The sequence below is a fragment of the Sarcophilus harrisii genome, chromosome 3 (genome assembly GCF_902635505.1).
Source record: "Sarcophilus harrisii chromosome 3, mSarHar1.11, whole genome shotgun sequence".
Taxonomy (NCBI): Eukaryota; Metazoa; Chordata; class Mammalia; order Dasyuromorphia; family Dasyuridae; genus Sarcophilus; species Sarcophilus harrisii.
The window spans coordinates 255289875-255315772 of record NC_045428.1 but is presented as its reverse complement, the minus strand read 5'-3'; the positions used below and the strand labels follow the sequence as shown (position 1 = coordinate 255315772).

At 34.5% G+C, this 25898-nt stretch overlaps 1 protein-coding gene across 2 annotated transcripts; it reads right to left on the bottom strand.

Moving 5' to 3' along the window:
• Window positions 1-1610: 1610 nt before the first annotated feature.
• On the bottom strand, window positions 1611-20208 carry DYNLT3 (dynein light chain Tctex-type 3). 2 transcript variants are annotated; one of them, XM_003763470.4, is made up of 5 exons: window positions 20126-20207; window positions 11864-11905; window positions 10929-11052; window positions 8998-9075; window positions 1611-3442 (listed from the first exon to the last, which is right to left on the bottom strand). In XM_003763470.4, exons 1-5 carry the CDS (start codon window positions 20153-20155, stop codon window positions 3366-3368), a joined length of 351 nt encoding a protein of 116 aa, XP_003763518.1. In that variant the 5' UTR covers window positions 20156-20207; the 3' UTR covers window positions 1611-3365. The 2 variants fall into 2 exon arrangements, with proteins under 2 accessions (XP_003763518.1, XP_012399895.1); XM_012544441.3 differs by lacking the exon at window positions 1611-3442 and adding an exon at window positions 4872-6574 and having other exon boundaries at window positions 20126-20208.
• Window positions 20209-25898: the final 5690 nt, after the last annotated feature.

Genomic DNA, 25898 nt, shown 5'->3' with positions numbered 1-25898 from the left:
TTTATAATTGTGCTACCCTGACTTTTGGATCTTCCTCCCTGTCCTAACCCTCCTGTGCTTTCCCGCTGAGATTTATCATTTACATCTTATATATTTGTAAGTACAATTTTTGCATACTGTTTCCCACAATAGAAGATGAACTCCTTGAGGGCAAGGATAGTGTTTTTCCCTTTGTATTTCCAGTATTAGCATAGTGCCTGGCAAAATGATTAGTAAATTCTTGGTGACTGTCAAAATTAAATTTCTGAATACCCATAATTCTTCTTGAACCATCTTTTATTGGCCCCAGATCCTGGATACCTCTACATCCATAAATCTTCTTGCCCATACCAAATCAAAGATGATAGTCACTTTTTCACACTTCTATTTCACTACCTAATTCCTTCATTTTAGCTAGAATTAGATCCAGAGTAAACTTTTTCTACCTTCAAAGAGAGAAAATAGGAACAAAGAGTCAGATGTCACCAGCTCCTCTTTTTTTCCTTGAAGCTCAATCTTCCAGCAGATGTCAAGGTGGTTGAATTCTATTGTAGATTTAGAAGACATCCAATCCAATCATTGTTGAGTCCCACTATATAGAAGTTGGATTCAAAACCGGTATGGTATTTTAAAAAATGGATTTTTTTTTTGGTTCCAAATGCAGTATTCTTTCACTGTTACTAATCTTGTGAACACAATTTGCCCACACAATTTTAGGACTGAGAGGGACATTAAGAATCATCAATGTCTTATCCAGGGTCCCATAACGAATTTGCAAAAGCTGAGCCTTAAACAATATTACTTGATTTCTATAGCAATATCCCTGCATTTATATCAAACTTCCTTTCAGCTGGGTAGGTGGTCTGTAAAGCTATGTACCTAGAACTCACCTCTTCTTTTTCAGTCTGCAACCTAGTTCTTAGACTTGGGAAGGGTCTTAGAGACCATGCAGTTCAACTCCTACTGGATATATGAATTCCCCTTATAACCACTCTAACAAGTAATTATCTAAACTATATTAATACCCCCAGTCACTACATAACAAGGCAGCTCATTCCATTTCTAGAGTTCTTGTTAGAATTCTTCTTTTATAATTAAAAAAAAAAATCTGTTTCCTTCTAATATCCACCTACTAGAGGCAGATAACACATTAGCAGCAAAGAACGACAATAGAGTAATTTTACTAGAGAAAATGTAGAGATATCCATTCTTGAGGACCAAATGATAGTAATTTACAGACATATTATTATAACCTCGTATAGTTAAAGCTCAGTTACTATCCTAATTTTTCCAATTTAAACCTCTTAATTAAAAACAAACACAAACCTTAATTACATGTTAGAAAATAGGAAGCCCTTTCTATAAACATGGATTAAGAAAGTAGTTACAGAATTTTTACTGAGTTGTTTTACGTAAAATTTTAAAGAGCCAAAAGAAAAAATAGAAGGGCCTATAATTTTGTTCTAGATGAGAGTTCAACTTCAACTCAAATCACATGGTCATTTAAAATTAGCACATACATGTGTATGTATATATATATGTACATATGCACATATATATATATATACACACACACTTGGGTGTATCTATATACACATAACAGTTTCTCTCTATTTCCACTACTGGGTAGATGTTGTACAACAGTATAATAGTTTATTTTCAGTCAGACTATGGGCATACAGAAAGCAAAAGCACAGGTAAGGCAGACAATCTTTATTATCTTTTAGCTACAGAAACGGTATCAAGCAAATTCTTTAAAACAGGTTTTCACAAGGCATATGTTTCTGTGATTATTTTTTAAGAAACTGAGATTCAATGACGTCACTCAATTACACTAGTACTTTGATCACTCTAGTACAATCTTTGAGTACAAGAAAAACAGCATCAAAGTAATAGTTATGAGATAACTTTTGATATACCAAGAGGTACACTTCAGCATTTAAACTGAACTTAACTTTTTCAAATATTCATTTTAAATTCTTAAACTGTCCTTGCTATATATAGCTAAAATGCGAACATGCAAATATCACCACCTTATGCCCCATTAATATTTACTATTAATATTCACTAAGCCCTTCTTCAAAAATTCAATGTTTTAGTTTCACTTTAAAGATCTAATCAGTCTTAAAAGACTATTTGCATTTATAACTTCATTTCTTGCTTAGACAGCAGATTGACTTCGCCATTTGGTAGCCCAGCTGTGTGTATACTAATTTAAAGTCTTTACTTCTCAATATATTTTTCTACATTTCACGAGCCCTGAGTTATTACATAACCTGCTAATGAATGTACATTTTACATTTATAACTTTAAATATTTTTTTATATTTTAAATATCATATAAGTGATTTATAAATGACAGTTTATAATCAAAACAATAAATACAATTTACTAGTTATGAAACTAAGAATAAAATTAAATGTGCACATTTATCCCAACCGTCTTTGAATATTTCACTAAGTCATATCTACAATGGTAAATAAAATCTATTTGTTGTAAGAACTTAATTTTTCTAACTTCTACATGGCTTCTGTTCATTTTATTTTGCTCTTAAAATTAATTAAATGCCAGTGTCTTATAGACTTTAAATTATAGACCAAATGCTTTTATTCCCATGGCCACAAACTCAAATTATAAATGCTACAGTTTCCAAATTGGGAGAAGGCACCAACAATGTGGTAACTAAACAGGATACTGTACATAGTAAGTAATCAAAAAATATTTGTTGAATACAGAATGAATGATTTGAAAAACAATTAATGAATTAAGATATCTGTTCTTATTCTATGGTGAACTTTACTGGGCTAGAGAAATCAATTCACCAATATCATTCAATGATTAACTTAGAATTTTGAAATGAAAGGCAACAAATCATTAAATAATTACTTTGAAAAAAGTTAATTGTAGTTACTATATAATAGTACTTCATAAAAAAAGAAAAACATACAATACTTATAGTATTTTGCATGTATGACTAAATGAGGCACTGATAATTATTGAACTAAGAACCTGGGTTAATTTATACACACTAAAAAGATAGAATTCTATTTTTCCAACTCCAGAAAACTTTATTATCCCAAACATAATTCCTTCATCTCCTGGATACATAGCATTAATGGAAGGCTGGTGCAAGCATAAATACAGTATTTAGACATTTTAATGTCTTGTTTTTCTGGGTCTGGTATTTTCTCACTAGGCAAATGATTATTAAAGTACGCTTTGAGCTCTAAGATTAGTTACAATGTTCAGTTTTTACTGTTCTGAAGCCAATTGCAAACTTTCACTTCTAGTGCAATAAGATAATTAAATAATACTATGAATAGTTTTATTCAAGAACATTTTGATAATTTCTTATGTTAAAGGCGCCGGTATAATATTCCCATTTAGTTACAGGATAATAGCAATGGCAAAAACATTGACGATACAGTTCATAGTTTGATTCTCCCATCTTATAGTACAGGTTCCTGAAAAGATTAAAAAAAAAAAGTTAATACCAGGAAGCATCAAAATGACCAGGCAATATATATTTATATTTGAATTATTTCAACTATTTAAATGCTGATAGGCATTTAAAACTACAAGGGATTAACGGAGACCTAGATGTTGTCATATGATAGCCTTTAAATAATAAACACACAAAATTTGTTGACAGAATAGGCTCACTTAGCTGGCTGACTAATGTATACCTATTAAAAAGTAGGTAATTGTGGTATAATGGCTAGATTCCCAAGTTTACAGCAGAGCCAGAAAACTTGAGTTCAAATTCCAGTGACCTCAGCTAAACCATTTAACTTCTCAACCACTTAATCTCTTTTGGGTAGGTTTATTTAGTAAAAACAAGGAGGGGTATTGGGCTATGTTCTCTAATGTCTTTTTCCAACTCTAAAATCCTATCACCTATTAAGAAATACAAATATATAGTTTAACTCTTCATATATTTTGGGTCTCTTTTTGGAAAATTTTTCCAGCAGTCCTTCTCCTAATCCCAGTCATTTATTTCCTCCTTCAGATAAATATCTTTGGTCTTTAACAAGACTTGGCCCAGGGATGAACTGATGGCACCATCTAAAAGTATCAGCAAAACCTTGGTCTACCCATCTCATCTAATTGTAACATTATATGTTTTCCAAAAGACGTTAATATTACTGCCACGATACTAATAAGAAGAATCATGAAACCTCTAGTCTCAGCTGCAGCCATTGTTGAAACTATTGATGAACAGGCTCAGATGGTCACCACCAAGGAAGAAGAGCTCTACATAAAGATGCTTTAAACCTCAAAAGATTTTGTGATTAAGTGAAAAATTGTTTAATTTTCTGACATAGATTATATTATGCCTCCAAATCAATCCACATGGATTTTTGTATGAGATGATAAATCTGTCCTAATAAAAAGATACTCCACTGAATGACTAGATTGTGTCTTTTAAAAAATATATTTAGAATTTTATTTTGTTAAATACTTCTAAATTACATGTAAATTTTAAAAAATTAATTTAAAAATTTTTTTGAGTCTGAAATCTCTCTCCTGCTTATTCCTCTTCTATCTCTTAAGAAAGCAAACAATATACTGATCAAACATGTAATGTGGTGAATGCAAAATACTTCCATGTTGGCAATGTTTGAAAAGAAAACATAAACACAGACATACACACAATTAAAGTAAAAAAGGTATGCTTCAATTTGCACTCAGAGTTCATAGGTTCTCTCTTTGCATATGGATGACATTTTTCATCATAAGTCCTTTAGAATTATTTTGGATCATTATTATTGATTACAATAGCTAAGTCTTTTACAATCAACTACTGTTACAATGTTGCTATAAGTGTGGGTTCTGCTCATTTTACTTTGTATCAATTCAAGAAGACTTCCTAGATTTTTCTGAAACAATTTTCTCAGTAATTTCTTAAAACACATACTAATATTCTATCACAATCATATCATAATTTGTCAGCCATTCCTCAATCAATAGGCATTATCTGAATTTCATATTATTTGCCACCACACACACACAAAAACTACAATAAATATTTTTGTACAAACAAATCCTCTTCTTTTTTTCTTTGCTCTTACTAGGATACGGACTTAGTAGTGGTATTGCTGAGTCAAAGAGTCAAAGGGTATGATCTTTGACCAGAATGGTCAGACCAATTCACAACTTCATTAACAGAGCATTAGTGTTCCTATTTTTCCACATCTCCTCCACCATTTGTCATTTTTCTTTTCTGTCATGTTAGCCAACCTCATGGGTATGAGGTGGTATAGCAGAGTTGCTTTAATTTTTATTTTCCTAATCAATAGTGACTGGGAGTGTTTTTCATGTGACTATTGGTAGTTTTGATTGCTTCTTAAAATTGCCTATTCATTAGAGCAGCAAAATAATGGGAACTGAGTCCACATTGTGACTGAATTCTGAAGCTAACTCAATTCTGCTTATAGTCAATTATGGGTCTAGTCCAATTCCTGTCTAGTAAGAAAACTATTCCTTACAAAAATTATGAGAAAACTGTATCATATTGTTTGAACCAAGCCTTATGTGGCTGGAAAGCTGGACCACCCCTATCTGCTGAAATGAGAAAAAAATCTGCCCCACTCTTCCCAAGTGTCTGTACACAATGAAAGGAATATGAAAACAATAACCAATTGATTGGTACTGTCAGTTTTCAGATAGGGAGGGATTGCTTGAGATGTACAATTGTAAGAAAGCTCTTTGCATTAATCTTTGGATCTGACCAAATCTTTAGTTAAGAGTTTAAGCAACAGTTTTCTCCTCTGTGATGATTTGAGCTCAGGCATTCTGAGCTGTTGTTGGGCCCAGAGAAGGTAAGTGCCAGGCCCAAAGCCACACAGATGGCAAGGAGCACAGGCAGATTCCAGACATTACTTAGGTGAGATAAGCTTCAGTTTCCAAAATACTGGATATAAGGCAGTGCCTAACATACACTGCCTAAGGGGATGAATGTAAAATATTTTAGACATGGATCAGAAATTATGAGTGTCCTTTGATGCTCTTCAGACTTCCAAACACAGTTGCTTTCTTTCAGTGTTTCATGAATGCCACTCTACAAATCAGTGACATTCTAATATATTAAATTAATCACATTTTCTTCATCTAGTGGGCATAAGCTGAGTTGATTCAAATTTCAACATAAGACTTGTACACAACATTGGAGTAGATAGAGCTCTTCAGGCATAGTTGAGAACCCCAAAAGCATTACTAAAGAGGTCCTGGGTTCTACTAAGTACTATCACCTTTTCTATCATAATTTTCATAGTTAACTTCCCTCTTGCTAACTTCCTAAAATCTACACCAAATTTTTCAGTGGTTATGTTTGGGAAAGCATTATACCCCTTCATAAGATCAGTTTTATAAGTAGAAAGAATATTGAGGGCATCTGTTCAAATTCTCTCATTTTACATAGGAGGAATCTGAGTCCAAGAAAGGATAAGTGATGTGAAGTTATACAGGAATGGCTGAATCAAGATTTAAAAACCAGGTCCTGTGACCTCAAACTTCTGCTGCCATTGCCAATGTAGATACTGAGGCCATATTCTCGCAAAATGAACACAATCCATGAAGAGTTTATCCAGGGAACTCTGCAAAAGAATTAAACTTATAAAGTCTACAGTTTGGGACAAGAAACTATCCATAGTCAAGACATTTTTCAAAGTGAGGCACCATCTCAGAAATCCAAACTCATTGAAGGTCCATGGAAGGCCCTATTGGGACAAAACCAGTGTACCCTAGTTTTTTTTTTTGGGGGGGGGGTAAATATTTAATTTCTGGATCTATAATGTCCTGAGACAAAAGTAGTTTTGAGCTGAGACCTTAGACAAATTTAATTTTGAGAAATGTGAGAAGCAACTCCTTCAAGGAAAACCTAAAACCTGAAAACTTTGCAGCCACTCTAACATAACTAGAGAACAGAATTCCTTCAATCCCCACAGGAGCAAGATGCCTTCACCCAAACTCACACAGCATTCCTGCTCTCTTCAAAGAGGAAATCTGTCTTCACAAAACTAAAATGCTGTCTCATGTGTTCCTTGTAGGAATGAAAAGGCAGAAGCATTATGTTTCTGTTATAGTGGGCTAGTAGGATCAAGGACGACCTCTTCCATCTAAACTCTCAGGATTTTTGGTGGTCCTTGATCCACTTATATACAATTTGTTCTTGGTTGTTTCAAAAATCTAGCTGGAAGACAACTATGCTTACTACTACACAACCAAAAAAGGCAATCTAGCTGGCATTTTATAGCCTCAGCCAAAATCACTGTTGACACAGCTTATTGATAACTTTAATACATGAGTCCAACTGAATTCCATGATCAGAATATCAACATGATGGCTATAGATAATTTGACAAAAAAAGGTCAAATTCTTCACTGTAATGGACTCTAAATATCCTTGCTTCAAAGCTTACTCACTCTCTTTATTAAATATAATTGAGTACAATTAATTTCCCATTTTGGCCATCTTTCTCCTTGATAGACTGTCAAGTACATCTTTCTCCTGAATACTGTATATACCTTGTGTATATTAATATATGTACATATTGTCTCCTTCAATGGAATAAAAGTTCCTTGAGGGTAGAGACTATTTCATTTTTGTCTTTGTATCCCCAATATCTAATAGAAAGCCTGATATACAGTAAATGCTTAATAAATGCTTGCTGAATAATTCAACTGATACCATTTCCTAGATGCTTAACCTATTTTGTGTCATGTACTTTTTGTGCAGGCTGGTACATCTGATATATCTCTTCTCAAAATGTTTTAAAATGCGTAAATAAATATATAAGATTAGAAAGGAAAGCAATGACAATGCAATAAAATTATAAATTTTACAATTGTAATATCAGTAACACAAAAAACAAACAAACAAACAAAAAAACCTCATGAAACCAAGGTTCACTGCCCCTAGTTGAAAGGCCAAATGAAAAGGAATATTATTTGAGTTAACTAGCGCCATGATATCTTGTAAAGTATGGGCTAGCTCCCTGGAGGGCCTCAGGGTCAGTCAGAGTCAGGATAAATTAAAGTCCTTGGTCTTTAGAGGGAGAAGTGAAGGAGGCAAGCAAACTGCCATGAGGCTTGCCAAACATGTATCTTGGATCCTGGAGTCCTGAGTCCAGCCTCTCTCCTCCTCGTACTGCTGCCAAGTGCCTCTGGCCTCTCTGCCTCCACCCTCCAATCCTTGCCTACCATTATCTTAACATCAACAGTGAGAAAATGCATTTTCCAAATATATGCTAATAGAGTCATCATCTCACATTGAATAGCCTTAAGTGAGGTTGTCTGATTGACGAATTCCTTTTGGAGTTTCAGCCCTCTACAATATCTGAACCACCTTACTAACATACTGTTGAATTCTACTTTGAGAATAGGATTCCCTTATTCAGTCAGCTGCTACCAATTACCACAGTCAACCATTCCCTGGAAAAATCTGAACCTGTCCAGGTAAAGTCATAAGCCACCTTAAAAGCTGCCAAGTTTTTGGTCAATAGGCATTGGTTTCCCACATTCAGAGGCAAGGGGAACCCGTCTATCTTGTGGATTGAGGGGACCATGAACAAAGATGTAAAATCTACATGTATCTAAATGCTTTTTTTTTTTTTGATGAGGTAGTTGGGGTTAAGTGATTTGCTCAGTCACACAGCTAATAAATGTTAAGTGTCTGAGGCTGGATTTGGACTCAGGTCCTCTTAACTCCTGAGCCAATGCTCTATCTACTGGACCATCTAGATGCGCATGCACCTAAACACTTGCAAAAATAATGTGTGAGGCAGTGTTCCTGGTAGATGAGGCAAAGTCTCAGCTCTGTCTTTATTAATTCCCAGCAGTATAAGAAAAGTCCCAGTATGTATAAAAGATTTCTGCACTATGACCCCTTTTAGAATCTTGCCACTCAAATTATGTAATATATTAAAAACAAAAAAGAAATGCACTGAGTAAGTAACAAAAGTGGACAATTTTGTTTTATATGGATTGTACTTTCATAGAATGTCTTTCAAAGCGCTTACCATCAGATGTAGTATCCCAAAAACATGAACTGGCTGTGTGTAAACCGGATCCACTCTTCTGCATCACTGCACAAGTAACTAAAAGATAAAAATACAAAATGAGTGAGCTCAAAAACAAAGAGAAGATGCATAAATGAAATCAAAAGTGAAAAAGATTAAAAAAAAAGATACATGAAGTTTTCATACCTTTAACAAAGTAATGTTTGATTTCATAGGTATGAAATCTACAAAAATAATGAATAACAGAACAAATAGTGAGTGGATAAAAAAAATAACAAAGTATATTAGTTTACTTCAATAATTTAATACTTCAAAAATCTGTGATTTCTTTGGTATGATTATTATTCCATCCCTCTCTAACCCATAAGATAGTCTTCAAGAATTGCTGTGACCAAAGAATATATCACTGCTTGGCCAACCTAGTAATGAACCTCTCCACATTTAGCAAAGCTGGATCTTGGATAACATATAGTTAACGTTACTAGACCTACATTCAAAACCTTTTTTTTTTCTCAATATAAACTGCTATGGTTAAAGTCTTTGCATGATAAAGCCTTTGAGGATGCAGGGTCATTTCCACATAATGTGAGTAGTAGTAGTGCTGAGGATAGTAGTTGGAGATAACATTAGTAAAGAAAAAGTTTAAGACTGTTCACATACTAAATTAGTTTCATGTGTAGGGAGAGGCTCTGAATTTTTTTGCATAACCTACAAGAGGAACTGTGGAAAGTTTCATACCATTTGTTGGCTGATTAACTCATTCATTCAACAAATATTTGCTGAGGAGCTATTAAGCTCAAGGAATTAGTGGGGATACAAATATAAATAAACAACAGTAGGCTCCCATCTTAAAGAGTTTACAATATAGAAGAGTAAATAGAATGCAATTCAGACTATGTTAAGAGTTAAAGGGGAGTTATAATTAAATTGATACAAGGGTTGAGGTGAAGGAGATATCATACCTGATTAAGAGGGATTAGGGAAGGTACATGGGAAAGTATGGTTTATGAAAAAGAGAACTGAAGGCTTTCAGCTTACACAGAAGGCTTTGAACACTAGTAGTAGGAGCTTGAGACTTCACATGTGAAATTCAACAATGGACTATATCTTTGCCATCTGATAGTTAACTAAAAGATGTGAAGAATATAAAGCCTCCCCAAAAAAGCATTTGATATAGTGAAACAAAAATGTTATGTTTTACAGCAGGGAGTCTTGCCATCATAATCATGCAGGATTTCTTGAAAAAAAATTCAATATGATGTTCAATAACGAACATCAGACAAGATGTGAAACAGAGACTTTATGCTCATCAAAGGTATTCACCACTGTGATGAAAAACATACAGTCCAGTATCCAGTTTGAAAATGGGTTCCCTGTGGATGATGATGTAATGACAGATGTAAAATGTCTACTGCCCAAAATTCAATATGCTTTTGGGTGGTTGATCTACAGAGCTTGTCTACCAGTATGTTTATCTGGGATAGAGAATAAAGATGGACGAGTTGGGCTCAGAATTAAACAAACAAAAAGAAAAAAATGATATGAGGTTGCATCACATAATCAATGAGGAACTCCAAGAATAACAGTAAAGGACTTCATCAAAGAATTGTATAATAGGAAGAAAAGATGGAGAGATGACACATCAAGTATGATAATCACATTACACAGCTCTAAGCAGGTACCATTATGTCAGGAAAAAGTGAGGCCTTCAGTATGTTGGATATAGTGAAATTTTGAAAGAATAACAGACTAGAACAGAAAAATCAGTTATCAATCAGCTACAATTTGCATTGTTGCAGGCAACTCCCAAATCAAAGAGATCACTTGGATTCAAGAGATCCAAGGATTTGAAAAGGAAGGTTGTAAATTTCATATAAAAAGTCATGAGGAATAGAAAGAGTAAATTAGTGAATACAGACCCTACTACTTACCTATATATTTATATGTCTTCCCTAACTTTACCAAATGTGTTAAGGATTGTTCCACTATAGCTGCAGTCCATTGGTTGACATTATTCTGATTATAATCCACACCGCCCAATATAGCATCTATACACTAAAAGTACATGAGAACAAAGAATAAGTACTGATTACAGAGGTGAATTAAGATAGAAATAGCAAAAGATTACCTGAAACAAATATTTTTCCAAGAAAACTAAACATGTTAAACATATATACAGACATAGCTAGGGATCACAATGGCTGGTATTAGACCTGGAGTCAAATCCTGTCTCAGATACTTAACTAGTTTGTGGCTCTGGGCAAGTCAGCCTCCTTAAACCTTAGTTCCTCTGTAAAATACAGATGATGATAGCACATCACTCACAGGTTGCTGTGATCAAATAAGATAATATATGTGAGCACTTTGCAAACATCAAAGCAATATATTTATATAAATGCTAGGTATACTTCAAATTATCACATATACATGCAGATTATTACATATATATATATATTAAAACCAATGTTCAAAGAACATTTAATGGTTTTTATTTAACCAGAGCTACTGACTCCAAGTTCATCAAATATTTTTCTATACAACAGAAGTTAACCTTTTTTGTGTCATCATCATCTAGTGCAGGAGTCAGCAAAATTTAGTACATAAGCCAAATGTGGCTCAGTGCCTGCTGTTGATTGGTCCATAAGCTAAGAATGATTTTAAAACATAAAAACAATTCATAGCTTATGGAGTATACAAAAAATGGAGGTAGGCTGATAGTTCTGGTCTAATGAAGCCTTTGGACCCTTTTCAGAATGCTTCTAATCTATAAAAAATAAAATATATAGAATTACAAAGGAAGTAAATTATATCAAAACAACTATCAATTAGCACAATGAAATGCAATGAATAAATGTATATTACCTACCTCTTTCACAATATTGTGTGCTTCATCAGCATTGAAGCCAATCTAAAAAAAATTATAAAGATAAAATGTTTTGGGATATAGAATTGTTTTTTATTTATAAAATCATACTTGTGCATGCTAAGAAACTTGTATCTCAGAAACCATCTATTCCATCCCCTCATTTTACAGGTAAAGAAAAGGGACAAGCGAGGTTAAATAATTTGATCAAGGTCACTCAGGTAAGAGAAAGAGATAACATTTAAAACCAGGGTCTCTGAACCAAATCAATACACTAAGCAATCCTAAAAAGTTGTATATAAATTGAATATTAAAAAAATTGAACTATATTTTAAATGCCCTAAATTACTTATTCTCACTTCCTTCAAAGCTCTGCTCAAATGCTACTTTAAAGTAAAAGGTCTTTCCTGGTATACCCCTGTGGGTGCTAGTGTTCTCTGCTCCCAAAATTCTATGTAGTCAAGATCAAAAGGAAAGCAGAAAATTTTTTAGACTTTCTCAGATAAAGATTTTACATCTCAAATATATAAAGAGTTCTGTTAAATCTGTATGGATACAAGCCATTCACCAATTTGATAAATAACCAAAGAATATGAACAGGAAGTTTTCTGATGAAGAAATTTAAAAAAAAAAAATATATATATATATATATATATATAGCCACATCAAAAAAATGCTCTAAATCATCAATGATCAGAGAAATGATGCTCATTTAAAAAAATTTAAATTAAATTAAATACAGTTGTTTCTTCTACTCCCTCCTTATTGGAGAAATAAACAAAACAAATCCTTCTTAAGAAATACTAATAAGTAAAATTAAAATCTTGAATTGGTCAGGTTCAAAAAATAAATTTCTCAATCAGCACTGTGAGTCCATCACAATATATCAAAACATATATAATCATAGTTAGTCATTTCACTGATTGGAGTTTTTAAATCTTTAACAGTTCTTTTTCTGGATAGTGCTACTTTAACAGTTCTTTTTCTTTATAGTGCTATTGCTATTGCATAAATTCTTATCCAAGTATTGCTCAATTCACTTTTCATTAGTTTATCCAACTTTTCCAGGTTTCTCTGAAAGCATGTTCTTCAACATTTCTTAGAATAAAATACTACATTACATTCATATACCATAATTTGTTCAGTCATTGTTCAATTAGTAGGCATCCCCTTACTTTCCAGTTCACAAAAAGAACTGCTATAAATATTTTTGTAAAGTAAGTAAGTCTTTTAGAAAAGTGATTATCTTTAGAAGGTTATAACGTAGTCAGATATTTTTTTCCCTTGATATGTGTGTGGGTGCGCATAATGTGTGAATGTATGTGTGTACAAATGATGGAGATGGAGGTGGCAAAATGGAGGGGTAGCAATAATTTAAGATGGAAAATTGTTAAAGCAACAGCAGATAGTGACTATCTCATGTGACACAACAAAGAACACAAGATATTTAACATAATTTCCTAATATCTGGAAATAAATCACTAAATTATGCAAAACATATGGGGGACACTTTTTCTCATTCATAACTGCCTGCAATTTATAGTGGTGAAAGAATATGAACAAATAGGTGTCAAATAAAGAAATCCAAGCTTATCAATAGCTACATGAAAATATGCTCCAAATTGCTAATGATAAAAGAAATGCAAATAAAACAATTCTGAAGTTCCATATAATAACCCATCATATTGGCAAATATGACAGAAAAGGAAAGTGATAATTTTTGGAGGAGCTATCAGAAAACAAACACGCAAATGCAGTAGTGTTGGATCTGTGAAATGGTGTAGCCATTCTATAAAGTAATTTGGAACTGTGTCCTCAAATTCACCAAACTGCAAAATTTACTAATGCTATTACTACCTCTGAATCCCAAAGATCAAAGGAAGAGAAAACGGATCCATATGTACAAATACTTTTAGCAGTTCTTTTTGAACTTTGAATGGCAAAGAATTGGAAACTGAGAGCATACTTATCAACTGGAGGAACAGCTAAACAAATTATAGCATAGGAATGCACCATGTGATTCTAAAATCACATCATGTCCCATGTAGAAAAGGTAAAATGAGTAACTATAAAAATAAAGTGTTAGAGCAAGTAACACAGAGAATTAAAGGGGGAAAGAGAGCGTGTAGTTCTGGAATCCCATTCACATTGGGTTAAAGAGGAAACAGTATCTTACTCTTATCAGATCTCAGTAAATTAGAGAATATATGCATTCAGAAGGGGAAAACCTTTTTAACTTTATATATAAACTTATAAAATAACTTTATAAAGAAATAAGAGGGTGAGGGAATAAGATAAGGAGGTGGTACAAAAGATAAGGAGGTGGGAATGGGATAGTGTGTAAATTAAAGAGAATGGGATAAAGAGGGAATAATATATATTTGGAAGGCAATAAAAGACTTAATTTGGGTAAAATGAGAGCAAGGGTAAAAAGTGGGGGAGAGGATAAGGGAAGGAGTTTTGGAGAGGGGGTAGGTTAAGTAATAGAAGAGCAAGGTAGCTAGTAGAAGTAAAGCTGGTAGAAGTCAGGAGAGTTAGGAAAAAAGAGATACAAACAAACAAAATAAAGAGCAGGGCCAGAATTTACATGATCTCAAAGTTAAAGCTAAAACATTTAATCAAAAGAGAAAAATAGAGAAACTACTCAATGTCTACAAAATTAATATTGTTTTAGACTATTTTAAATAACTAGACAGTATAAAGTTGGAATATTGCTGTGGTGTAGGAAATGATGATTGGGCAGAATTAGAAAAATATGGAAAGATTTGGATTTATGAAGGAAGATGTTACCCACCTTCAGAAAAACAGGATAAATAAGCATATAGTCTTACATAAATATATATCAATGTATATATGTGTGTGTATATATATATATGTATGATTAAAGATATATATTATATATGTATGTACATACATGTGTACATGTGTGTATCTCCACATTTAATTGTAGCCTTTGGGGGTAAGGGAGAGGAAAAAAAGGGGAGAAAAAAAATAAAGTAAAAAGGTAGAGCATAGAACAAAAGAAAACCTACAAGGAAGCAAAGATGGACAGCTCTGAATACAATGTGTAGTATTTATTATAAGGCTTTCTTGAAATGGAAATCTATTACTTTATGTTTTGAATGCTCTTTTATGTTTTTCTGTGTACATGGTAAAGTTTTCTTTTTCTATTTTGTATGTAAGTTTAAAATAAAGAAAAAACAAAACAAAAGAAAGCTCTTTTCAAACTATTTACTTTGAAGTAATTGATTTGATCAATTTTGACTAATTCCTTTCAAAGCAACAGTCAAACAGAAAGGTAAGTATCTATTACATGCCCATCACTAAATGATCTTAGGGAGAATTAAAAAAATTGATTATGATCATGCTGCATGATAAGACTTACAAATGACTTATTAAAACATTATGAGGATACAAATCTGCCTGTACCTGGCTAATACATAACCTTGAACAAATTGAATGTTCAATTAAATTTTTAACTATAAAATAAGGACGTTGAGCTAAATCATCTTTACTGTCCCTTCCAACCCCAATATTTAAAGGACTAAACTGTTTGGCACAGACCACATAAGTTCACTGAAGAGGAATAAAAGTGGGCTTTCTTTATGGTGAAAGGCCTTTAAGAAAGGGTAGCCAGAGGTCATCACAACTGGCACTCATTTACATAGCATTACAAAATCTGCCTAGAACCGAGTGAGACAAATACTACTACTATTCCTATTTTACAGATCAGGAAACAGAGATGCAGAGGGATTATTTGATTTCACAAAGATTAGAGATTTAAATCCAAATGTTTCTGACTCTTAGTACTATCCAATAGTGTTATATATTAATCTGGTGGAGGAGAGGGAAGAAAGCTTTGAGCACCGATACAGAAAAGAATAACAAGGAAAAAAGAGTTCAGAAAGAATCTAATAGTCTGTGGGTAGGTCAGGACATCAGAAATAACTCAAGCAAAGAGCTCTTGTTTAGGAGTAATGGGAAATAAAACTAGATAGGTAAAATGAGAACTACATTATAGAAGTCCAGAATGTCAGGCTAAGAAATGTACGCTTGATACAATAAGGAGTTATTATTCCACTTTTAAGATAAGACACCTTTTCCATATTGCATATCATCTAACAAACACATTAGGAAAAGTTCCAGTATTAAGTGAAAGATATGGTTACATTTTAAAATGCAAGGAAGAAAGGGAGAAAGAAGGGAAATGGAAAATATGTTAAAAAAAAAATTCAAGCTGAGGCTAAAGTAATGAAATGCCCTTGATTTGGGAGATTGAGCAGAACGAGGGAATGGACATAGCTTAGCCTGAGCAATATTCTATTAAAAACTTTACTTCAAACTCCTAGTCAATATAATTATTTTATACAGCCCCACTAGTCCCCATAGGAATAAAGGTAAATATGAAAGAGTATGAAAGCTTAGGACCAATCAATCATGATTTCAAAAGACTAATAATGAAGCACAGCTCTTACTTTTTGGCAGAAAGGTAATAGACCAAAGGTACAGAATGTGATATCAATTCTCAGGGATGGACATTGTGCTGATTTATTTTGCTGGACTATTTCCATGTCTCAAGGGAAACTATAACTGAGCTAAGATGGGGTAAGGAGCAATGACAAATGATTCTTTTTTTTAAAAAGAGTTAAAAGTAAAACATGTTTAATGCATACAAGCACAAGAGGATACACAAACAGCAATTTGTTATTACTTGGAATAGGTAATAGAGCAATTATGCTACTACCTAGTTTAAAACTATATAAATTTATTATAAATATTAAATTATTTGGATATAAATTAAAAACTAAATCTTAGAAAATGTTTCTTATACAGTATTCTGCCTTATTCTTGAAATGTGTGAATGATTGTTAGGTTCACAATAAAAAAGAACATTTTTATTAAAAAAAGAAAAAGATTACTTATAGGGCAACTCAAGAGCTTGTGTGTGTGTGTGTGTGAAGTATTTTTTATCTGCATAGACATATTATAAAAAGATTTTAATAGACAATAAAATGAATTCACAATTAAAAGGAGGAAGGGAATAATTTGAATTGCCTCTCTAAAATGATACACTGCTTTTAATGATCCCCAAACTTTTCCCTGAAACAAAGGCCCATTTTTAAACATCAAAATTCTACTGGTTACACAAGATAAGGAAAATTAAAAGTGAGTCATCAAAAAAGTAAGAGTTGATAGTGAGTATTAACTCAGTATATTTCTTACCAATCAAGAGTTGTGCAAGAGAAGTACTAGAAAGGATACCATCCATATGTATGAATGGAAAAGATGGGCCAAACAGTCATAATGAGGAATGATTGATGGAAAGTCCACATATTCCACTAGCATTCTTTCATTGTCAAGAGATGAAAAGGAAGGTTCTTAGTACACTAGGTGACTTAATGGGAGGAAAGGGACAAGATTAAAAAAAAATAAAATGACATTTGCACAATTGCAAGGAGTACTCACATAGATTAGATGGTAGATCATTCAGAGTAAATATTATGAATGGCCTGCTTTGCTATTATAGAATTAATCCATTTGTACTCTTATAAATCAGTTCAACAATTTGCAGCTGCTTAGCCTTTTCTTTATGTAATTTGTTAAAACAATGAATTATAAGAATGAGTTTCAAATGATCAAAGGGATTTAAAGGAATAAAATAAATATAAACTGAAATTTTCAAAATATTTAATCACTCTAGATTATCACTGAATCATATGATTTTTACAAATACAAATGATTTGGTAGATTACCCAGTCCAAAATACATAGATTTATTTCTATGTCAATCAACAAATATTTGAGTTACATAAGTGTTCAGAAGTGCACAAGTAACTTAATACTTTGTTAGTTCACGGGAATCAAGTGAACAAATATGGAAGCTGTATAACTCCTTGAAAACTTTTGTAAAAAGAGTAAAAGTGTAGATTAAGGGGTTGAAACTTTTCATTTAAAGTATACTACATGGATGCCCACCATCTAGGGAATTATATAAATGTAATGCAACATTATTGTTCTTTAAGAAGTGACAAGCAGGGACAGCTAGGTGGCATAGTGGATAGAGCACCGGTCCTGGAGTCAGGAGGATCTGAATTTAAATGTGATCTCAGACACTTAATATTTCCTAGCTGTGTGACCCTGGGCAAGTCACTTACCCCAACTGCCTCAACAACAACAAAAAAAGTGACAAGCAGGCAGATTTCAGAAAAGCCTGGAAAGGATTCACATGAACTGTAGCTAAGTGAAGTGAACAGAACTAAAAGAATATTGTACACAGTAATAAGATTATGTAATAATCATCTGTGATGAGCTTGGCTTTTTTCAACAATGTAATGATTGGAGGCAATGCCAATAGACTTCGGGGTTGAAGATGACATGCAAATGGAGAGAACTGTGAAGACTGAATGTGTCATCAAAGCATAATGTGTCCACATTTTTTGTTTGTTTTTCTCCTGACTTTTATCTCTTTTGTAATGATTTTTCATAGACAAAATGCTAAATATGGAAATATTTGAAAGAATTTGCATGAATTTAACATATATGAGATTGCTTGCTTTTGAGGAGGGGGGAGCTGGGAGAGGAAGGGAGGAAAATTTGGAACACAAAGTCTCCTGGAAATCAATCTTGAAAACTACCTTTACAATTATTTGGAAAAATAAAATACTATTGAAAATTAAGAAAAAAGTACACTGCAGTTTACCAACAAAAGTGAATGGAATGAAACTAAACTCTTATCCGGTAAATTGGAAATCAATGTTGAAAACTACCTTTACAATTATTTGGAAAAATAAAATACTACTGAAAATTAAGAAAAAAGTACACTGCAGAGTTTATCAACAAAAGTGAATGGAATGAAACTAAACTCTTATCCGGTAAATTGGAAATCAATGTTGAAAACTACCTTTACAATTATTTGGAAAAATAAAATACTATTGAAAATTAAGAAAAAGTACACTGCAGAGTTCACCAACAAAAGTGAGTAGAATGAAACTAAACTCTTATCAAGTAAGTTTAGAAGACTTGATTTTTCTTTTTCTCTCATAGTCCTTAGTTTCAACACTTCTGAACACTTATATAACTAAAATATTTGTTGATTGACATAGAAACAAATCTATGTATTTTGGACTGGGTAAGGTGTAAGAGTTATTACACCTTAGATTCTGCTCCCTGCTTGATCGCTCAGATCTGACTCTTCATGACTCTTCTTGGAGTTTTCTTGGCAAAATTACTGGAGCGATTTGCCATTTCCTTCTCTGGCTCATTTTACATTTTAGGAAACTGAGGCAAACCATTTTTAATGACTTCTCCAGGGTCACCCTGCCCATAGGTGTCTGTATCCACATTTGAACTCAGGTTTTCCACTATCCACTGCACTACCAAAGTGGATAAATAAATAAATGCCATTTTAAGTCTCGATGATGAAAGCCTCTACTGCTCATGCGCATGCCAACAAATCAAAACTCAGGGAAACAATGTCTCATAAAAAAAAAAAAAAAAAAAAAAAAAAAAAAAGTAGGACTCGGGACCTACTTCTGGGCTTCATTTTTTTTTCCGATTTCTAAAACTGAAATCTGTAGATGAGCAGGCATAACTCCACGGAAAATGTTTTTTTTTTTAAAAAGAGAAATTGTCTGGAAGCTCACAACTCTTAAGACACTCCAGGCGGCCCCCAGGAATCCCCGCGGCAGCCCCCGGAGCGTCAGGATTCCCCCTCACCCTCAGGTCGTCCCGATGTAAAACTTTGGGCACCAAACCCCGCCGCTCCCGAGACGGTCAGAGAGCATCCCACGGGAATGGGGGGCGGGGGGGACACGTCCCGTCTCGGGCACCTCCAATACGCCTGCGCCAATTTCATTTGGGGGGGGAGGGGGAAGAAAAGGAGAGGTGGGGGGAGGGAAAGGTTTGGGGACAGGAGTGTTCCGGAAGACACAGCAACGACCACGCCCTGCCGCAGGGGAACAGGGCGCCCGGAGGCCAACAGGAGAGCGCCCCTCCCCACTATCTCCGCCAGCAGGTCTGCCAGCGCTCCGGTCCAGAAGCGTCCCTCCCCCGCCGAGCACGAGGCCCCTTTCGAGGCGCGAGCCCCCAGCCCCGCCCTGCCCTACCCGGTTCAGTCCAGTCTAGCTCCCGGAACCACTCGGAACATGCAAAGTGGTCAGTTCGGAGGGCGGCCGGGAACCGGGTCGCTAGGGGGAGAAAGAGCTGAGGCGCCCCAGGGAACGGCAGGGGAGGGGAGCAGAGACCCCTGAATGGGGAGGGGCGGTACCTCGTCGTGGTGGGGCTGATATTCCTCCATGGCGGCGACTGCTCTTCCTGGGGGCGGGGCCTCGGGGGCGGGGCACCTGCTAGGGTCCTTATTGGCCTCCAGGAGAGACTCCGCCTCTTCCCTCCCACCCCCTCCTCGCTTCCTCCGCCCCTCCCCAGCTCCAGGCCCTCCCTCCAGCCCCTCCCTCCGGGAGGGTCCTTGTTGGAATACACTGGGCGCTGTGGGAATGTTAAGGGACGAGTCAGTTCTCGGAGAGCCTCCTCAGCTGTGGGTCATAGCATCTGAAGGAGCTGCAGGGCAGCCTTTGCTGCACAGGGGTTGCGGACTGGGAATGAGATCAATTGGAGGCAGAGGGAAGAGGAGAGAGAGAGGTCAGAGAACAGCCTCTCAGTCTCCTCGTATCAGCCTCTCACAAGAGGAGATCCCTTCTGGGTTGGATCTCCAGCAGCCACTGCCAGGTGGCTCCCGTGTATTCCAACAACTCCTGAGAAACTTTAGCTAGAGTCAAATTAAGTCAATCATTTATGAAGAGCCTACTGTGTGCCAAGAATTGTTCAAAATGAGGGGGAAGAGAGCCACAAGAAGGAAGGGAGGAAGGGAAGAAGGGAGGGAGGGGAAGAAAAGTAAGAAAGAAAGCAGGCAGGCAGGCAAAAGCAATTCCTGCCCTCCAGAAGCTGACGAGCTCGTGGAAGAGAAAACAACAAATAATCAACTGAACACCTACTATGTGATGTTCCCAAAGGCTAGGGATACAAAGAAAGGCAAAAAGCACTCACTGCCCTGTAAAAAACTTATGATCTTATGGAGGTGATAAAATGCAAACAACTGTATGCAAAGAAAACATTTACTGGCCAAATTGAAAACTATCTCAGAGGAAGGCATTGTTCCCCTTGTGGGACTGGGAAAAGACTCTTCAAGAAAATGGGATTTTAGCTGACACTTGGAAGAAGCAAGATAAGCAAGGAGGCTGGAGAGGAGAGAAAATTTCAGATATTGGGAACAACTAATTAAAATGCACATCCAACTCCTAAACTGAGGCTCAGAAAGGGTGTTTCCCTCAATGTCCTTTTAACCAATCTGAGACATATGGAGCGGTACCTCAGAGTTGTCTTAATTTGCATTTCTCTAATCAATAGTGATTTAATGCATTTTTTCATGCGATTAGAAATGGTTTTAATTTCTTCATCTGAAAACTGACTCTTCATATCCTTTGACCATTTATCAATTGGAGAATGATTTCTATTCTTATAAATTTGAGTCAATTCTCTATATATTATAGAAATGAGGCCTTTATCTCTGGTACGATTTTATTAATGGAAATAACATTGAAGAAAATGTATCGCCACCTATTTTACCACTGCCATAAGGCCTATATTCTATTTTTATCTGACTTGAAACTCTACTGTAAGAAAATGAGAGAACAGAAATTGGTTTACTTTTAAAAAATCTGTATCTTCAATTATTATCATAGCACTTTACCCATAGTAAATAATGATTTTTTTTTCATTTGTCCATCCATTCATACATTCGTTTATTCATCACCCCTAAGAGCAGGGGCCTCAATGGAAGAAATAAAAATTTTAGATTAAGGGCACCATATTTCGTAACACAAATTAAAACATTGATGCAGAATTTTAATCAGCTAATCAGTTATTGAAGAGTAAATGGATAATAGACTTCTCATCAGAGTTAAAGAGCAAGTAAGCCCTGTGATTTAAGAAAAAAAAAGGGGGGGGAAGAAGTCCCTCTCTGGTCATGTTGAGGGGAAAATGTTGATGATTTCTAAATGTAATCAGTGATAGACCATTTAAAAAAAATTTAATGGCATATGACCATAAACATAAAACATAATATAAGAAAAGTACTTTTCTCTTATGCAAGTATACATGCAGAGGAAGGGGGAAGCCAAATTTGAATGCTATTTCTTTGATGCAGCGGAAAGTTTATTGGTTTTCAAGTTAGAAGATGGCAGGTTCAGATCCTTTCTAATAAAAAACCTGCCTAACTTTCTGAATTTCAACTTTCTTATATGAAAAATGAAGTGTTAGATTATATGGTTTCTGGGTTCTCTCCAGATCCATGCTTTCTAGATGTAAATTTTTAAGGACTTTGAATTGCCCATTTCCTTGTTTTTATTTTTCTTGTCCTCAATTTCTTCATCTGTAAAATGAGGGAAATATCCCAGATATCCTTTTCAATTCTTAATCCTATGGTCCTATGTGGAAAAGTAAGGATGTGGAATGGTGTCAGAAGATGACATCTGTAGCGATGCTGGGAAAGAATGGGATTGGAGCTTCTGTGGTGGTAGTGATGGAGGTGGTAAGCAACTCCCATATTTATTTGTAAATATGGACTGTTTATAAATCATGTATTCTAAATTAGGCACTACCTAACTTATAATAATAAAAAGAAAGCAAAAAAGAAGTAAGAAAAAGGCACAGAGAAGCAAAGCTCTATTTTGTTGGCTCTACTGCTCCCGAAAGGTTCAGGTTGATTTCTACTTCTACTTCTACTTCTATACTGGAAAACCTTTGCATAACAAGTTTCAGAAAGATTGAGAAATATTCCATTCTACAGATTAGCCTCAGAAAATGATTGAGAAATAGGAAAGTATCAAAACCACTCATTAGTGATTTGAACTGTGATGAGCAAAGGAAAAGGAATACTGGGCAGTCATTACAGTAGACTTATAAGAATCCACATTCAAACATTAGACCTAAGCTAAATTCAAATATGGAAGGATTAAGGGAGATACATAAATTCCTAGGGAAAGAGTACAGGACTCAGCAGGGACAACCCTGGTGACAATCTGTTCCTGGAAGGAGTTGGAGGTGTCAAAAAGCTGAAGTTGTTTGTTACAACACAAAAATTAATTCCTGACTCATGTATTGGAGCAACCAGATGGCACCACATGCCTGGAATCAGGAAGACCTAAATATGAATCTGGCCTCAGACCCTTACTAGCTGTGTCTTCCTGGACAAGTCATTTAATCCTGTTTGCTTCAATTTCCAAATCTATAAAAATGAACCTGAGAAGTAAATGCAAATTATTCCAGTATCTCTGTTAGATCTCAATATCTTGCAGATTTTCAGGACTTGCTATCAACCAAATTGGAACTTAACAGAAAATTTAACATATAAAAACCAATATCAAATATCAGTTTTAAAGAACTCAACATGGACAAACTGTTAATAGTTTAGACAAATTGTTTATGTTTGGGGATTTTTTACATGGGAAATGTATATTATATGTTTAAGATTCACATCAACAAAGGGCAGCTAGATGACGATAGATAGAGTACTGGCCCTGAATTCAGGAATTCAAATCCAGCCTCAGACACTTAACACTTCCTATCTGTGTGACCCTAGACAAGTTACTTAACCTGCAAAATCTATAAAGAAATAAAGGGATGAGCAGATGAGAAAGCAAAGAGTGGGGAAAGAAGACAAGGTGGGGATCCCTGGGTGGGAGGAGGTTAAGTAATAGCAATGTTAGGAGCAGAATTTAAAGTCAGCTGGGATAGGAAAGACTTGTTTGTATGTTGGTGTGAGTGTATGTATTATGTATATATTTGCATATCTATGCATAACTATATTTTTATATTTAACTGAAGCTTGCTTGGATATGGTTGGGAGGATGAAAGGAGAAAAAAGTAAATAAAGTGAACAGCAGAAAAACAAAGAACAATTTACAAGTAAAGAAAAATGGATATTGATGAATACAATTCTACTAATATATATACTTTCTTGATGTAGTTATTTGTTGTCATATATTTTGAATCCTCCTTGATGTTCTGCTGGGCACATAACAATGTTCTCTTTTGTTTTGCTTTATTTTATTTTGTATTCCTTTTCTGTTTTTCTTTTTTTTCCCCACTGTTTTCAAATAAAATAAATTTTTAAAAAGAATTTTAAATGGAACCACGAAGAATAAGATGTGACTGAAACATCTGAACAACATCAACAAAAATTCATATATTATACACTGGATGAGAAGTGCTAATATACAGAGAGACAATCAGCAAGTATCATCATATTCTAGGAAATTAAGTGATCAAAATGACCCCAAAGGAAAAGAGATTCTTACCATGTTATATAAGCTAGAGAATTACCTTTGGAGAGATTATTCAGTATTATTTTTATGAATTATGCATAATAAATAATTATGACTATGAATAGCATATTGCAACTATATATTTTGTAGATGGTTGTCCTGTGCTCTCAAACCACCAGGAAGAAATTCCTCCCAAAACGATTTTCCTATGTTTTAATGTCAGGTCTTTGGATTTATACTTCATTCTCACCACAGGAAACCATTCTTACTTGGAGTTTAAAAAGCATCACTTTGGGAATGAAAAATTAAGAAATATTTCAGAGAAACATTTGAAGTCTTACTTATTGCTTATGTCTCTGTTTGGCCTTCAGGCATTATCTGAAAATCAATGCAACTGCTCCATTTAGTTGCATTTGGCTGCTCTAAAATTCGAGTACTCTTTTGGGGATGTATTTATTCTACAATTTCTATTCTCTAAATTTTCACATAGTAGCCTTTTGAGAGCTTTGTCCTATTCAATTCCACTGATGACAGAATGAATTTTCATAAATAACACATCGTTATTAAAGGAAAAATGCAAGGTAACAAAAAAATTTAATTTCTACATGTAATCATCCAAGGGTACAATACTAATTTTAAAATTGACCTACTTATTTAAAACACATATCAGGGATGTTAACAGGAAGTTACCATTTGGTTTTATTCTATTTATAAGGCTTTCTATCACTAAGATGGAAAAATATAAAATATTAGGAGCAAATGTGACCTATTTCAACTCTATTTAGTTTATCACATTTTACTTGTGAGGAAACGAAAGCTTTAAAAGGTGAAATAATTAACTCAAAATAACAAAGAGTGAATGGTAGCCAAGAGTAAGGTCCCAGTGGAATGAGAGCATTTTTAGGGGAGTGATTCTTTTCAATTTTGTCTTTGCATCTCTAGAATCTTAGCGTGATGCCTGACACATAAAGCTTAACAAATTTTTATTGAATCAACTGACACCAAATCCAGTTCTCTTCCTATTATACCTACAACTTCAACTAGGTCACTGAGAATTTGAAGATAAATGTGAAAATGTAAAGTAAAAAGTAAAGGTTGCTAAGTATTGCAACTAGTTTTTAAATGGCTTCTCTATGTTTTTTGGGGGGAGAAGTTTTTAAAATCACTATACAAGTTTTATGTTAAGGCTTTATCATATGTTAATCATTGTGCTAAAACAAAATGTTATTCATGCTCTAAAGGAGGTCACATTTTAGAGGATAGACAATGTATAAATTACTAGATATATACAAGCTAGATGAATAACTTTATTTTTTAATAATATTTTATTTTTCCAAATACATGCAAAGATAGTCTTCAACATTAACCTTTGCAAAACTTTGTATTCTAAATTTTTCTCCCTTCCTCCCCATCCCTTCCCAAGACAGCAAGCAATCCCATCTAAGTTAAACATGGGCAATTTTTCTAAACATATTTCCAATTCATCATGTTGCACAAGAAAAATCAGATCAAAAGGGAAAAAAATATGAGAAAGGGGAAAAAAAACAAGCAAATAACAATAAAAAAGTGAAAATGCTATGCTTTGATCCACTGAATAATGACTTTAGAGAGGAATACACAGCATCTGGGAAATGGACCAAGAAAGGCTTCCTTTGGAAGGTGAATCTTGTAGGAAGTTCAGGAAAGGTGAAGGTAAAGTTATAGAATATTGTAGACATG